Consider the following 16,945-nt stretch of genomic DNA (forward strand, 5'->3'; position numbering starts at 1 on the left):
ACTTTTGTCTGGAAAGGCAGGGTCTCCCCCTCCCCCGTGAGGTTGAGGAAAACTGGGGGAAGCAGGGGCTGCTGGGGCAGGCCCCCCCGGGGGGGCCTGCCTCCCCCCACCCCCAGGAGAAGAAGCCTGGTGTGCACATGGCCCCTTCCCAGCCTTGACAGCCCCTTGCAGACCTTTGAACTTTCTATTTATATAACAGTTTAGTGAGTTTAAGTTTCTTCCTGTATAACTGCCCGTGTGCAAGCTCGCCTCTAATTAGGCTACTTGTGAGACATCACTGAAAACTACAAGCAATTGCTGCCGGCCTTCGCCGCGAGAAGTCAGCCACCGTCACAACTGCCTCACCACAATTTTCACTAGACTTTTTCACAGTTTGAGTTTGCTGCCATGGTGGTTTTCTTTTCATTTCTGATGTTTAAGAATGTGTCCCTTTCTGTATCTGTCTGTCCTTCTTTCTTTCTTTCTTTTTAATTAATGAAAAGAAGAGAAGCATCCCCACAAAGGACCTTGGCCTGTCACAAAGCAATAGCCGATCAATATGGGGGGGGGGGGAGGTGGTGCTCACCGGACTGACAGGCTGTACGCTTTGTAGGCTCTCTGCTTTTGCTTTTTATACCCTCTTAAATGGGAATTAATGACATCCCCACTGCTGGTAAACAAGCCTAAATCTAGCCACAAGATCTCCAGACACCTCAAGAATTCATTTACCGAGTTACTAGAGGCAAATCTATGCAGTGATTAAAACAGCTCCATTTCATTTTTTTTCTTTACCTTTTTTTCATTTTTTTGTGACAGCAATGGTGTCTTTGGTGCACACAGACAAGATTTCTGCACCTTCCTCCTCTTTCACAGAATGGTTCATATTAAATTCATACTCAGGTGAACATTGCTCATTCATCCATGAATCTTAAAGAACTTGTGCTTTGGCCCTTTCGTCGAGTCCAGAGCATGACCCATTAAGATACTTGTGCAGTTTGTGCAGGGGTCTGTTCCTTTAGGCACTGAGCGTGCCCAGACCCAGCACAGAAGCACACTGCAGCGTCATTCATGCCCCATCCTTCCCATTTGCATTCATCCTGACAAATGTGTGTTTATAAATGGGCATGTACTTTTTGTTTACTGTAGTCAAGTGTTTGCAAATAACACATATGCCTGTGTATGTAAAGTCTTCCTTCATTAAGTCTAGGTAAATGAGTTTGTTTTTGCGCTGGCCTGATGCATTTGTTGTCAGACGTCTAGGGTTGCGGGAGAGACAGCTCAGAGTTTTCTGTTCCACAAGTGAATGTTGAGAAAAGATCCAATGTAAATGAGACCCTTCACTTGGCTGGCGCCTTTTTCCTCCTTGGACCTCCTTGGGGGGGGGGAATGGATGCCAGCACTCTAAGCAGCTACTTACTCCCCAGGAGGGGAAGTGAACATGTAATGAACATGTAATTGGCATGCTCTAGATGTCCACAGAGTTTGGAAAGGGACAGATTTCCATTCAAGGCACTATCAAGCTTTTGAGCTCATCCACTATTGTCACATTTATGTTCCCCTTTTTTTCCGGGGGGGGGGGTCAAAACTGATGCACAAACTTCATTACAAATGTTTAGAGATTCATAAGGAAGTTTGCCCCTCACAATCAAACAGTAAGAAGGAGAATTTTCCCTGGAACCTGTGCACAGGGGGAAAAGGCCAGCTTATTTATGCAGATGTGTTACATTAATTCATCCGTATTTCACATAATATCTACAGAGTGTCCAAGTCTGCACGTTTCTTAACTGATGGGGCATAGTTACAGAACTGGAGGAGAAAAGGTTTTGAATTTTCCTTTGTAAGGGAAAAAATAGCCCTCCAAGGGGGGGGGGGAACCTGTCTTTCTGAAAAAAGAAATCAAAAGAGCCCATCCACATTAAATATGCAACTGCATGTGTCTAAGATTCAATTGAAATTAAAACCATATAACAAACACATTTTTAAAAACCTAATACCTTGGATATGTTTGACATTTGAACTACACCCACAAAATCAATTATAACAATGTCTGTTAAATTAATGATGTTACCCACACCATATATTAGGCAAATTGTATGCAAATAGTAATGCTGTGGTTATCAGTTGTCTGCAAAATAAATTAGTGAAGCAGAGTAAAGGCTGTGTGCAAGAGCATAATATTTAATTGAGGAGTAATTTTATTGTGATCTTTACTTTTAAATAACAGCATGGTTATTAAAAATTGTAACATAATGTTTTTCTGCAGGGCTGATAAAACCCTGCATGGTATCAAAAATGCCTTACAGATTAATACTGATACAGCGTAATTTGTGGCTTCAAGGATTTACCCGGAATTGCTATAAAATAAAATGTATTTAAGTTCTGATTATCTTGGATTTGCAACTAAGGGAGTCACGATTGGTATAATGAAGCTATTGGCTAAGAGTATGACCCTTTTCTAAAGAAGGAAATTGCCTAAAATATCACATCAGCAAGGGAAATCCTTGTAAAAATACACAGTATTCATAGCCAACGGCTGCTAGCAGTTTAACATTGCAGAAGATTTCGCACAATCGGTCGCTATTGTGGATTACCCTAACTACATTTAAAAAGGCAATAACCAAGAATGCAATTCTAAATCGGTGCAGCCGCATCCTCCCCCCCACCCCCGTCTCATTCCACGGGCTGTGGGGGGGCGATTGATATGTTAAAATATTGTGACGGATTAACAATAATAACGCATGTGGCAGAAGATGGAGTTTTTTAAGAAGTTAATAGATATGTATATCACTATTTATGCACACGCGCGCGCACAGCATGCAGTGAGTAACAACTTTCCGGCTCCCCAATCACCTTTGCACCATCTTTCAAAACGCTCTCAGAGACAAGTTTACGGTATTTTGGGTAAAGCTGACTAAATCTTGGAATCCGAGCTGGGTGCCCATTACAGAAATCTGCGGCCGCCTCCCAGTGGGGGCGGATAGGGGTCCAGCCGGCAATCAAATATGCACAGACGTCCGAGCAGCCGACTTCGGGGGGCCAACTTCAAAACCCCTCAGGCTAGAAAGGCAACGCCGAAGTCGGCCCGGACCCGGGGACCCCCGCTTGGTGGCCCCCGAAGCCACTAGGCGCCCGAGAGCGGGGAACTTGGGCTGAGCGAGTGGCAGGGAAGGTGTGCGCGCGGCGCGGGGACGGAGGTGGCGGCGGCGGGGGAGGTGGCCGCAGAGGAAGCGGAGGGAGGCCGGCGGCACCTTACCGCCGACTGTCCCCGCGGCTGGACACCTGGAAAGTTGAGGCACTGGGGACGGGCAGGATCCGGTGCGCCGGGGGACCGGCCGGGGCCAGCGGTGCGCGGAGAAAATCCCCGCGGAGGTCGTGCGGCTAACCCCCCGGGCGGCACGGGTTCCGATTTGGGCCAGACGCAACTCTTTGGACTTGGAGTGCCAAGCGACGCTGTGGGGACCCGCATCCCACCCTGTGCCCGCACCTCCCCCCACCCCCGCCCGGGCACCCGACCGAGGAGTCGCGGCGGCGGGGCCAGAGGTGGCTGAGATCAAGTGGGAGGGCGTCTGGGGCGCCCCCACCACAGCCCGGGCTCCTCTTAACAAAGGCGAAAAGCCCAGCCCCAGCCGGGGGACCTGCGTAGCACGGAGAAGGCAAAATTCAACACCTACCACTGCTGCTCCAAGTCCCAGTCCCTGAAAAAGTCGAATAGATCCATAGCGGCCGGGCGGCGGCGGCGGCAGGCGGGCGTCTGTCCCTGCTCGCGGCGGGTCGGCGCGGCTTTCGGCGCGGCTCGCTCGCTGCTCTCGGCGGCCCGGCTCTCCGGCCCTCCCGCCCGGCTAAAAGTGCCCAGGCCGCATCGGCGGCGGCGGCGGGCGCCGGGGGTGCCGGGTCCTGCGCTCCGGAGCGGCGGCGGCGGCGGCGGCACGGGGCGAGGAAGTGCCCGGCCGCCCGCTCGGGTCCGCTCGCTCGGCAGCTGCCCGCGCGCCCAGCGCCCCGACGCTGCGGCTGCAGGCGCTGGGGGCTCGGGCCGGCGGGGCCGCCCGCCTGGCGGGCTGCGGGCCGGCGGCGGCGGCGGCGGCGGCGGCGGGGGCGGCCGGGGCGGCAGCGGCAGCGGCGCGGCGCGGCGCGGCAGCCGAGGCGGCAGCGGCGGCGGCGGCGGCGGCGGCTGCACAGGCGGCGGCGGCGGCGGCGGCGGCGGCGGCCGCGGCAGCATCACACACTTACACACTCACAGGGGGCGGAGCCTGGGCAGCCCGAAGCCGCGACATGGAGCCGGCACGTTATCGGCCCCGGATCTGGCAGGGGCTCGCCGCGCCCGCCTGCGGGGCCCGGGACCCCCCTCTGTCAAAATCAGCTGCCGAGAGCGGCTGCAGAGCTGGGGACCCGGGCCCGAGCCCGAGGGGCAGCTGCGGGGATGCGGACGGGGGACTCAGGACACAGGCCCCGAGAAAGGGACCCCCCCTCTCTGAACCCCCGCCCATTCCCACCACGCGAGTTACTGGTGGGAACCAGAAAAGGGCACACAAACTGCTGCTTGGATCGGGGTCGACCCCGCCCCCACCCCCCACTGCCCGGGGGACTCTCCTCCGGCTCCCGAGCACCAAAGCAAACTTTGGCGGGCCCGAGCATCCCTCGGGCCCGCAGCACAGAGCACGCGGGGCCGGAAAGGAGAAGGCGGTCACCTTCACCGTCCCCGCGGCGCCGCGTGCCCGCACCCAGGCCGGCCAGCCGTGCCGCAGTGTCGTGCCGGGCTGCGGGGTGCGGCGCGCACCTAGTAGGTCCGCGCGCTCGGGGCCCCGGATTCCGTGGGCTGCTCGGGTAGGCGGCAGCCACTGCCCCTGTGAGAACCACGGGTACGTGATTAGGAGGCTGGGAAAGTCGGTTGCGCTATCACCTTTCCCCGCACAGCCGCCACGTGCCCGGGGGGCAAACGACTTCTGCTCTTTCCTCCTCCCGCAAACGGAGAGCCACCGGGTGTGTGCCCACTAGCCCACCCGCCGGCTGCCTGTCTCACTCCTGGCCGGAGAATCTGTCCCCACGTGCAGCTTCACCCCTCTCTTCAGCCGCCAGTGGTGCTCCAGGACTGAGTGCAGCCCTTTAGCCAATGCCCTCGGGTAAGGCTTCCTGGCCTTCGAAGGCAGTCGGGGTGTGGGAGAAGGGAGTAGGGGTGTCGGAAGGGGCGGGACCCGGCTCTGCGTTTCAGCTGCGCTCGTGCTCTAGAGTCCCAGACATCTCCCTTGCCTTCTTCATGTTCCTCTGCAGAGGAAATCGTATTGGCGCCTTATTGAAATCCTAAGGCTGGGACTCCTAGGAAGAGCAGTAGACTGAGAATTGACAGAGCAGGGTGCCAGTTCTGATCCTATCAGTGACTCTCTGTGTGACTCTCAGCAAAGTTTCTTCCCAGGGGCTCAGTTTCTTCATCCCTAAGAATAGAGACTTGATCCAGCTGCCATCTGGCTCTTGCCATCCTGGCCATTCTCTTTCTGTTTGAATATGTTTCTCTAAGACTATCTCATATTCTCCAAATCATCCAAATGGCTTCGCTTTATTCTCCTCTCCGCCCCCCCACCCCGGAAGAAACAGAGGCACTGAGACTGGGTACTTTGCTCAAGATATGACATTTCTCCTAAAGGGGAAACTGGACTGGAACCTCGAATCAGGGAAGCCACAGCTTCAAGTAGGTAGAAGGTACCACAGCTTCAAGAAGTGGCTGCCTTCAGAATCTGAGCTTGAAGGGGCCCAGAGTTTCAATTCTTGTGCAATCTCAGTGTGAGAAAAAAAAAACCACATCACTGACATACAGAAACAGGGGGCTAAGATATGGCTACTCTAGCACCCAGTGAGGCTTTGCTCAAATGTTTATGTATTTTGCATAAAAAAAAAACAAGTTCTTCACAAATACTGGCTGACTGAGTGCAAACCGACCAAGGAGCAACCAGAGGAAGACTACATTTCAGATTGCCTTACCAGTTTGGCTTCTTGTAAACTCCTCTGCTCAAAGCCTCCATCACAAAAAAGCTATTGGCAAAATTGGTGCAGGGGATTTTCAAATGATTTCGGTTGCTTCTTTATTCCTGGGAGTTCCAGCCCTCGCCTGGGAACCCTTGAGGTGGCAGGGGCTGCCCTGCTCAGATTTGTGGCCCCCAACCTTTGTGCCCTCCGTAAACGATTCTCAAATTGGATTTGATTGCTAATAATGATTGTTGCCAGGGCTAGGGCTTGATCTGCTAGAAAATCCTTAGAGAGAAACCAGAACATCCACAATTAACATTTAAATGTGGTGATTATGGTCACTTTGTATTCACTTTTCTCACCAGATTGTATCGATTGTGGAAAGACAAGAAAAATTATGTGCTGGGTAAATAAATTTCCAACAGAAATAAAGCTGCTCCTTTAAGAATTCCAGACCCCCATCACCCCACTGGTGCACTTTCTTCCCAATCAGCGGGAAGACCAAGCAGAAGCAGAAGGAGCCAGCAAGAGGCAGCACTCGGAACAGAAGTGCCTGCGGGAAGGAGAGAAGAGACAAGTGGTGCCTGCTGCTGCTTCCGAAAAGGGGCAGGGGCTTTCTCTTCCCGAGATCAAAACCAGGAGGGAAGGCTGGGCTGGGCAGAAGGAGCTCGCACTCCCAGCCACCCTCCTGGAACAGGGAGGCCGCTGAGACAGGCAGCATCAAAGGGGCCAGGCTGTCCCTGAGGCCAGCCAGCCTGCCAGGCCCTGCACTCGCTCACTGTCAGCATCAGCTCCCACACAGGGTAGCAGCTTTGCCTTCTCCCTTCCTCCTCCTCCTCCTCCTCCTCCTCCTCCTCCTCCTCCTCCTCCTCCTCCCCCCCGACCCCAGCTCAGGCTCTGATGGTGCCCCAGAGCCTTAGAACTCAGCCCCTTAGAGGACCTTCAGATATGCCTCGGAGCCAAGCTTCCTCCAGTGCGCTTAGCAGCAGCTCCGAAAAGGGAAAGCGGGTTGCAGGGAGGGCAGGAGCAAGAGAAAGGAAATAAGGCTGTCTTGGATCAGAGCCAAGTGCTGCTGTCCTACTGGCAGCTCAGACATCCAGTCCCTCGGGTCACGTTGCTTCCCTCTGTCCGGTTCCACTCCTCGGGCACCTCGGCTAAGGTGGAAGATTCCTCTGGGCCAGGCTGTTCTGGCTTTGCCTGGAAAAGCCCCTCTCTGGTCTGGCCACACAGCTCTGAGTTCAGCCCAACTTCCAGAAGCTGAATCCCCTCTCCTTTGGCCTTCCTCGCTCTGTTGGCTTCTCCCATTCTCTCTCTCCCATTCTCTCTGACCCAGTCGGGGGAGGGGGTGGGGGACTCCACACCTGACCAATCCCCCCCATATCCAAAAACCCTGACCCAAAGAACCTCCTGGGAGGACCACTGGCCCCAGAGAACAGAATCACAACGAAGAAGAGGCTAGATGGGTCTTTTATCTCTTGAGGCAAAACCAGAAATCATTTTCTAAGAGGCTTGATTGTATGGAAATGCTGATTCTCAGACTTTCTAAAGTGAGATTTTGACTTGAATTACTTCTAAAGGAGTTTAATTTGGAGTCTCCAGGTACTAATCTTCATTTCAAAGAACTTGAAATCTTCCATTCTTGCAGTTGTAGTAAAGGCACTATCACACAGGTTCTGGTAGATAGTGTCTAAAATTAAGATTAATTTAGGAAAGTTTCACTGTGAATGTCAGTTCCAAGAAATGAACAAATCGACAGCGTGTGATACATGTGTCATCCTGTCACACCTCAGATTTCTGCTTAAAATATGAAGCATTTCTCTCTGACCCACTGTGCAGTCAGGCTGCGTTACTCTCTAGGAAGAAATTCTGGTCAAGGTAACAGCTCACCTGCGGAAACAAGCATGCTTGGAAGGGTTCCATGGGCTCCATTTTGGGACGCACCAACTTCTACTACTGTGGCTCTTCCTCTGGCAGAGCAGCCTGGTGCTGTCATGAGTTTGGAATGAATTGACCCATGTGACTCTGAATTCAAGGCAGTTCTCACACACAGGTGAAAGAACCAGGGGCCCCTGGGTGGCTCAGTGGTTGAGCATCTGCCTTTGGTTCAGGTCATGATCTTGGGGTCCTGGGATCAAGTCCTGTATCGGGCTCCCCGCAGGAGCCTGCTTATCCCTCTGCCTGTGTTTCTGCCTCCCTCTCTGTGTCTCTCATGAATAAATAAATGAAATCTTAAAGAAAGAAAGAAAGAAAGAAAGAAAGAAAGAAAGAAAGAAAGAAAGAAAAGAAAGAAAGAGAAAAGAATCCAGAATATCCATCCTTGTTCTGTGTCAGTGCCCCCAGAAACTGTAAGCCTCTTGAGGGAAGGGCCTAGGTCTGTGTCATCAAAGCCTAGCACAGGATCTGCTGTGTACCAAGTCTTCCAGGGCCTGCCGGACCAGTCTCCATTAAGGTGGCAATCCCAGGAGATGAACTGAAATTACATCAAGTCAATTCTCTGAACCTCTTGTTCTACCACTTTGTACTTTGGGTCTCAATCATATATCACAGTGGAAAGTCTCTTCTCTTGGGCTTTCTGACTATTGTAGACAAAGACCCCATTTCAGAGATCTTCCAAAGTCCCCGGCTCCGGGCTTCCGTTGAGTCCTAAATATCACCTACCACCAAACTTCATATCAGTCACTGCCTATTTAGATGTACAGTATTGATGATGGTGTTTTATGATTTTATATGGCACATTCCTATGACTTCTTGGACATATTTAGCATAAGAAAAAAGAGATTATGTCAACTGAGCCTTTATTATGTACCAGGAGCTCTGCTAAGCATTTTTTTTAAAATATTTTATCGATTTATTTGACAGAGTGAGTGTGCACAAGCAGGGCTGAACAAGAAGCCCCATGTGGGACTTGATCCCAGGACCTTGAGATCATGACCTGAGCTGAAGGCAGACGCTGAACCGACTGAGCCGCCCAGGTCACCTGCGCCAAGCATTTGATGTGCATTATTTCATTTACTCCTCACCATGATTCTCTGAGGTAGGCGCTACTATCATATGTTATCTTGCAAGAGGAAACCGAGGCTCTCAGAGGCCGAGGACTTGCCCAGAGTCACAGAGCATTTAGTTTGTTTGCTGCCAAAGCTCAGGGACTCATCCTTGCTGCCTGGCACCCTCCATTCTGCACCCACAAAGGGTTTCCTCTCACAGTGGCTGTGGGGAAGGCGACAAGGAAGGGACCATTATCTCGGTTTGACAGTTGAGGGAACACGTTAAATGACTTTGCCAAGATTATACAATGGGACCACTGAGCGATGAAAACTAAGACAAGGTCATCTAGGCTGTGAATCCAGCATGTGCTCTCCTTCCCACCTTACTGTTTACAGTCCCAGGGCCACTCCCAGGAACTCTAAGATTCTGGGACTTTGGGACTGCAGTGGCATCAGTTAACTGTTGGATTAAAAAAAAAATTCTCATGGTGCAATTTCCCCCATCTCAACTGTGGCTGAAGTGGGGGAAGGCAGTTGGCTGAGCCATGCCCTCATATTAAAGAAAGTCAGTCAGGCAACAGGAAGCAAGAAGATGGTGGAGTAATTCTTGCTTCATCACTTAAGGAGACTCAGATGGGTCTTTTTCCTGGAGATTAGAAATCTAGGTTGAAGATAGTGTTTAGGCTGACTGTGGGGGAGTGCCTGGTGGCTGGCTCTGAGATGTCACTGGGGAATCCTCTCCTGCATCTGTGGACTCCACTGTCTTGTCTATAAATTAAGGGGGTTGGAAACACTCCAGCCCTGACATTCTAGGGCTCCTTGATTTGAAGTCCCTTTATACAACACCCTCCGCCCACCCTCCATCCATGGCCAAGTGCAGATTGGTAATTTGTAATGATGAGAGAGGTAAAGTGAAGAGTCACCTTGATTACCCAGATCCATCATCTCCGTTCCTGGTCCGGTGGTTGAAAAATCTGCTTCCTGGAGCTCAGAGCCCTGTCCCTGGGCTGCTCTCATAGCATTGCCAAGAGTCTTTTCCCAGAGCCCACTCTGCAAGGCTGAAGGGCTGAATTCCAGAGGGAAGGTAAGCATTTTCCCGGTGGTCAGAGAGAGGGAACCTAATGTCTCTGAAACTGTTTTGTAAATGGTAAAAAGCCGCATATAGATACGTGCTCTCTTCATCCCTAGGGTTGCTGTCTCAGAGGCTTCTCCATCAGGCGAGATCAGCGGTGCTGACTACACTGGTTGTGTTTGTAGGGATTGCCTTTGTATTTTTGTTTTGTTTTGTATTTGTTTCTATTTGGCAAAGGGACACACATGCCGTGGGTGCCTGAGTCCGGCTAATAAGCTGTAAGTCAAAATAATATTAAGAAATAGAAATTTCTTTTTACTTGGTAACCATTTTTTGGAAAGGGTTCAGCTTATTGATTTTCATAATCAAACATTTAAGAGTTTTAAATCAGTGAGTTTGTTTAAGGTTTCCTGGTTCTTAGCATCATGTGAAACCTTTATTTTTCTATTAAGTTGCTAACAATCAAATCCTTAGCAGTGGCATTAGAAGACATGAAATGACTGCCTACAGTAAATTTTAGCTGCTCTGCCTTTCTATTTTCAGGAAGTAAAATGCACTGATAAGTCCCTCCTCCTTTGAAGTACTCTCTCCTTTCTTTCAGCTTTATTGAGGTATAACTGAGAAATTAAAATGTATATATTTAAGATATACAAAAGGATGGTTTGATATTCATGTATATCGTAACATGATTATCCCAATCAAGCTAATTAACACACAGGTCACCTCATATAGTAACCGTGTGTGTGTGTGTGTGTGTGTGTTGAGAACACTTAAGATCTATTCTCTTAGCAAATTTCAAGTATACAGTTCAGTATCATTAACTATAGTACCATTAGTTCTGTATGCTAGATCCCTATATATCAGCCAAACATTAGATCCCAGAACTCATTCATCCTTTAACTGAAAGTCCAGAATGAGCATCAGAGGTACAATTAGTGCATTTGTTCTATGGGGGGAGGGAGGCACCTGTCCCTTGCTCTTTTTCACAGCACTTGGGCCAGATAGGGATGATGGGCCACAGTCAGCTGGACTGGAGCAGATGCGTGGCTGAGAAGACTTTCTACCACTCTCCCAACAGCCTGACTTAGGCTTTCCTTTCCTAAACCTACAACCACCTCAATGAGTCAGACCCCTCTGGATCTACTGCCAACGATAATGGGAGATGGCCCTGCCCGTCTCTACCCAGTGCTCTACTTTGCTCTGCTAAAAGGGATCCAATTAAAAGGTGTCTTCCAGTCCAAAGCTCCTTCTTCTGAGAGACTACAGCCAGGAAGAGGGCCACATCCCTTCCCCAGCACTTCAGGGTGTCATCCTGGAGCCTCAGTAGCCTTTCCTTATGTCACCTCCCCAGATCTTGTGACCTTACTTATTAGGCCATGATGAGGGGTTTTTTTGTTTTGTTTTGTTTTGTTTTTGTACTTAAATTTGAATTTATCAGCAGGATAATGCCCCCAAGATTGCCTTTTTCTTTCCTGTCAGCACTTAGTTTTATAGATCATAGAATCATAGAATATCAGAGATGCCTGGGTGGCTCAGCAGTTAAGTGTCTGCCTTTGGCTCTAGGTGCAATCCCAAAGTCCTGGGATTAAGTCCCACATCGGGCTCTCAAATAAATAAAATCTTTAAAAAAAAAGAATCATAGGACATCAGCACCACTGGGAGTCTTATTGATTATATCTAGCCCAACAGGGGCCCGGGTTGCTCACCAAGATCACAAAGCTAGTTCTATCAGAGTCAGAACCATAACCATGTGTCCTAAGCCTCTGAAGAATGCCTAAATCCTGCAGTCCTGAAATCTCAAGCTGTTGCATCTTGCACCATTTGTAATGACATCATAAAACACTTGTTCTTTGACCTATTAAGCAAAGTCTTTTCCTTTGGAGAAAAATTGCAAATTTCCATCCAATAGTCTGTAATAGAATCTTCAAGGTGGTTGGTTGTTTTGAGGATTGGTGGTCTCTAGTCAATAACTGTCAACAAGTGTTCATTAAGTTCCCAAAGATCCCAAGTTAGGTAGACACTTTGCCCCATAGCACTGCTTGAAGAGAGAAAACACAGCTCTTCTTAGAAAACACATGCAATTTACCTTATTTAAAGCAGGCCTTCCTGGAAAGAATTATACTGACTCTGGACTATAAGGTACCAAAATAGTTCTCAATTAAAGAATAAAACCAAAAACAAAGCCACGGGCTCTGGAAAGGGAAATGCGCTGACTATACTTTCATTTCCCATTAATCTTATTAGTAATGTGTGTTTTCTCCAATGTGGTATCCTTTCCTAGTATATGTGGGTTATGGAAATCCCGCCAATATAGGACCTACATGCTACCTGGTATTTTCCTTCCATTTTCATGTACCACTGTTTTGGCTAGAGTATCTGCCTTTGACCTAAAGCACATTTTTAATGAGTGAGGTTTTTGTTTTTTTCGGAGCCATTAGCCTGTATTAATAGGCTTCCATGTAGCCAGTTAGAACCTATGCATAGCACTCATCAAAGTGTAGTTCCTTTAAGTTTCCTGATAGCATAACAATAAAAACTTTCTGCAAGAATTCTGGTTATAGTTAACATTTTCTAAGGCTGAAGAGGCATTAGGACAGTTTATAGGGACAAGTCCCCAATCTCAATAAGACCTGAAGATAATCACAAAATAAGGAACAAACATCTCATGGTGAGTCCATTAATCAAGGACCTCTGAGAATGTGGCTAAGACTATACAAACTATTATAATATATAAACAGGGGCATTCTATACAAAGCAGGGGATAATTTATAAAACTTTTAAAAGTTTTTTAGAGTTCCCAGGTGCCAAATAGTGTGCCTCCTAGCAAAACAAAACTATGCGGGTGCCATTACATGACATTCTGAACCATATAAATATGTCCTATATAACCTTTGAGGTATCAACATGTAAATCTCAATGTCAATGTTGATACATAGACATACAGAATTTTTGAAAATTGCTAAAAAGCCTCATAAAAATTTTTAATGAAAATATTCTTCTTGGGGCAGTCCCAGTGGCTCAGTGGTTTAGCGCCGCCTTCAGCCCAGGGTGTGATCCTGAAGACCTGGGATCGAGTCCCACATCGGGCTCCCTGCATGGAGACTGCTTCTCCCTCTGCCTGTGTCTCTGCCTCTCTCTCTCTCTCTCTCTCTCTCTCTCTCTCTCTGTGTCTCTCATGAATAAATAAATAAAATCCTTTAAAAAAATAAAATATTCTTCTCATAGAATGTTAGAGCTTGAAGAACCCTGGGGGATGGTGGATCGGTTATGGCATTTTGCGGCTAATGAAAAAGACCAGGGAGGGAAAATGAGCAGAACACAGTTTGAAAGTTTTATAAGGAACAGAGTCAAGCTTCTAACCCATGTCTCCCGCATCAAGCTCAGTGCCTGTTCCTCTCCATCACATGGTTCTCTGCAAAACTTGCCAATAGTTGGCATCATTTAGAAAGAGCAACAAGTCAGTTCTCCCAATGAAATAGCCCAAACTCGAGGAGGTATAGAGGCACTCCAGTTATGTTTACAAAAGGCTTGTAATATTCCAAAAAATAAAAATAAAAAAAGGTTGTGTTCAGAATGTAAAAGTTATGTCACACAATTATATAAACAGTGTGGCCCTGAGAAACACAAAACAGGTGCATTGGAAGCAGACTGGAGGAAGCAAATGCATCAAAAAGTATATAGTAGTCTCTGGGGGAAGATGAGGGAGTGAGATTTGGGTGATTTTTTTTTCCTTCACTTTTCTGTGCTTTCCAGAAATTTTTGTAATGCCCCTGTATTACCTTTTAATTGTAAAAATTAAACTTTCATATCAAAAAGTTTGTGCACAGATTGGACTAGGGTCTCTGCAGAAGCCCCAGGGCCAATCTCCCCTGGGGACCAAGCCCCTGCCTTTGTTTCTCTAAGAGATGTACATCGGTAGTGATCTCCTCAGTGAGATATATTCCTCAGAAGGGGTGAAAAGGACAATTGATTTCGAGAGGATTCCATCAAAGGAAATTGAATGGAGTGAGGGAAGACAACAGCCAAGTCCTTGTCATGGCCGATTCAAACTGTTTCAGGCTCCATGTATTTATACTAACATCCAAAAAGGAATTCAGCAAGGATTCCTCAAAGAACCACGATGGCAGCTCAAGGCAGCAAACAGAAACTATTCAAGTGCAGGATTTTAAGTCCCTTTATCCCTGTGACACCTTAAAATTGGGTGTTGCTCCAGGTCGTTGTGGTACTTCCGGAGGGGCGGGGAAGGTTCCATTTTTTAAAGTTTATTGTTATGTCTATGCTTTATTTTCTGTTCTCCCCATCAGAACAACAGCTTCAGAAGGGGAGGTGTATCTGTCTGTCTTTTTGTTTTTTACTTTTTACTTACAAATGATTTTAGACATACAGAACAGTTACAAAAGTAGTACAAAGAGTTGCCATATACTCCTCACCCAGCTCCCCCTAATGTTAACAACTTACAGAGGCCTACTAAAATGATCAAAACCAGGAAAGGAAAATTGGTACAATACTAGTAACTAAACTACAGAAATCATTCAAATCTCACCCCTTTCCACCCAATCTCATTTTTTTTTTCCTGTTCAAGAATCCAATCTGGAATCCCATGTTGCATTAGATGCCCTGTCACTTTAGTCTCCTCCAATCTGTGATGATTTCTCAGTCTTTCCTTGATGTTAATGACCTTGATCCTTTTGATGAGCACAGGCTTGTTATTTTGAGAATGTCCTTCAATTTGAGTTTGTCTGCTGTTTTCTCATGATTAGATTGAGGTCATGCAATTCTGGTAAAAATATCAAAGATGTAATACTGCACCCTCCTCAGTGTATTATATCATGGGGTTCATGGTGCTAACGTGTTATCTCTGGTGATGTTAACCTTGATCACCCAGTTAAAGTGTCTGCTGGGTTTCTCCACTATAAAGTAATGACTTTGCCCATCATAATTAATAAAGACCTTGGGGAAGACACTTTGAGACTGTGGAAATAATCTTTCTCCACAAATTTTTGCCCATCATTTTTAATATCCATCAATGGATGGTGCTGCAACAATTATTGTGATGTTTTAATGGTGATTTTTCTATTTTCCTCTTTCCTTCTTCATTTATCAATTGGCATCATTCTCTAAGGAAGAGCTGCCCCCATTTATTGAATTATTTATATCACCATGGACTCATGTACACTTATTATCTTTTATAAGTTATAATCGAATACTATCATTATTTTGTTTCCTTCACAGACTGTACCATATTTGGCCATTGGAAGCTCATTTAGTTTGAAATCTGTTTTCCTATTGACATGCACCCACTGTTTTGAGCAATTTTTTATTTTTAGTTACCACAACATGTTCCACATTCATCTTGCATTTTCTTTGCTTCGGCTCTGGAATCAACTACTTCCTCAAGGGTCTCTGATTGCTTTTATGGGAGCAAGGGATTTAGAAACCAAGATCTGGGCACTGGGTGTATTCATTGCTAATAGGGGATCATTGCTCCTACATCTCTCAGCAGACAGATCTGGAAAGTGTATGCGTGTGTGTGCATGTGTGTGTACGTGTGTGAGTCTGTGTCTATGTGTTCATGTGTGCGAATTGTCTGTTCGTGTCTTTTACCCATTTATTATATTGGGTTCTTGGTTGTTTGTCCCTAAGTTTTTAAGAATTCTTCTTTTTTTTTTATGATAGTCACACACACAGAGAGAGAGAGGCAGAGACACAGGCAGAGGGAGAAGCAGGCTCCATGCACCGGGAGCCTGACGTGGGATTTGATCCCTGGTCTCCAGGATCGTGCCCTGGGCCAAAGGCAGGCGCCAAACCGCTGCGCCACCCAGGGATCCCTTAAGAATTCTTTATAGAGGAAGGGTATAAGCCTTCTTGTCTGTGGTGTATGTCACAAATATTTGTCTCCCATTTTGTCAGTTATCTTTGACTTTGTTTATAGTTCTTTGCCATGTATTTTTTAATTGTACATAGTCAAATTCATTGATTTTTTTTCTTTTATTGGCTCTGGACTTTGAGCTATAATTAGGAAGGCATCCCTTATATCAAAGTTAAGAGGAATTTGCCCACCAGTCTTCCAGTACTTGTATGGTTTCATTTTTGACATCTGGATCCCAATCCATTTGGAGTCTGTTTATGTCTTTTATGTGAACAAAAAAGGACATTTTTTTTTCAAATAACCTCCCAGTTTTCCCGGAAATTCTTATGAAAAAGTCCATCTTTATACTATCTTGACCCCAGTGATTAGAGATAACACTTTTGTCACATATTAAACTATTCTTTTCATCAATGTTTTATTTATGAATGGATAATAAATTTTGTCAAAAGGTTTTTCAACATCTATGGAGATAATTACATGATTTGTTTCCTTAGGTCTATTAATACACTGTATTAATGAACATCCTATTATTAAACCAACCTTACATGCCTGGAATAAATCTCATGTGGTCGTGGTGTATTATTTTCATAATATGGTATTGGATTCTGTTTGCTAATATTTTATCTAGTATTTTTGCATTGATATTTATGGGTGATGCTGTTCTCTAGTTTTGTTTCTTAATATTGCCTTCATTTCATTGAGTTACCCATGTTATACTTGCTTCCTGAAAGGAGTTAAAAAGTTTTCCTTTCTTTTCAATGCACAGGAAGAATTTACAGCACATTAGGACAAACTGGTAATTGAAGATTTGATATAATTCCCCTGTAAAATCATCGGAGTCTGGTGTTTCTTTTGGTATGGGAGTAAAACCTTTAAACTTTCTGTATCTCTTTGATGAAAATTGGTCAGCTTAGCTTTCTAAATCAAAAAAAAAAATCAAAAGCTCATTTTCAGTAATCTAGATTTTCATAAGAAATCATCCACTTAATTAAGGTTTTTAAATGTTTTTACATAAAGACATGAAAAGTAGTATCTCAGATTTTATTTATATTTCTTCCCTCTTATCTTTCCTTCTTTTGTACAATT

General features: G+C 46.6%; 1 protein-coding gene and 1 long non-coding RNA gene across 7 annotated transcripts in view; one reads left to right on the top strand and one right to left on the bottom strand.

Moving 5' to 3' along the window:
- The window catches only part of AFF2 (ALF transcription elongation factor 2), a 471,048-nt gene extending 467,132 nt beyond the window's left edge, over nt 1–3,916 (bottom strand). For all 6 annotated transcript variants that reach the window (XM_077888758.1, XM_077888756.1, XM_077888755.1 and 3 more), the window contains exon 1: nt 3,651–3,916. In XM_077888758.1, the coding sequence (XP_077744884.1) occupies nt 3,651–3,697 (47 nt within the window). In that variant the 5' untranslated portion in view covers nt 3,698–3,916. The remainder of the gene's footprint in view (nt 1–3,650) is intronic.
- A 5,577-nt stretch (nt 3,917–9,493) lies between these two features.
- LOC144307907 (uncharacterized) lies at nt 9,494–16,418 on the top strand. The gene is made up of 2 exons (XR_013374574.1): nt 9,494–10,002; nt 15,667–16,418. It is a non-coding gene; the product is annotated as an uncharacterized LOC144307907 (long non-coding RNA).
- The last annotated feature ends 527 nt before the right edge of the window (nt 16,419–16,945 follow it).

This window comes from Canis aureus, chromosome X (assembly GCF_053574225.1).
Source record: "Canis aureus isolate CA01 chromosome X, VMU_Caureus_v.1.0, whole genome shotgun sequence".
NCBI lineage: Eukaryota > Metazoa > Chordata > Mammalia > Carnivora > Canidae > Canis > Canis aureus.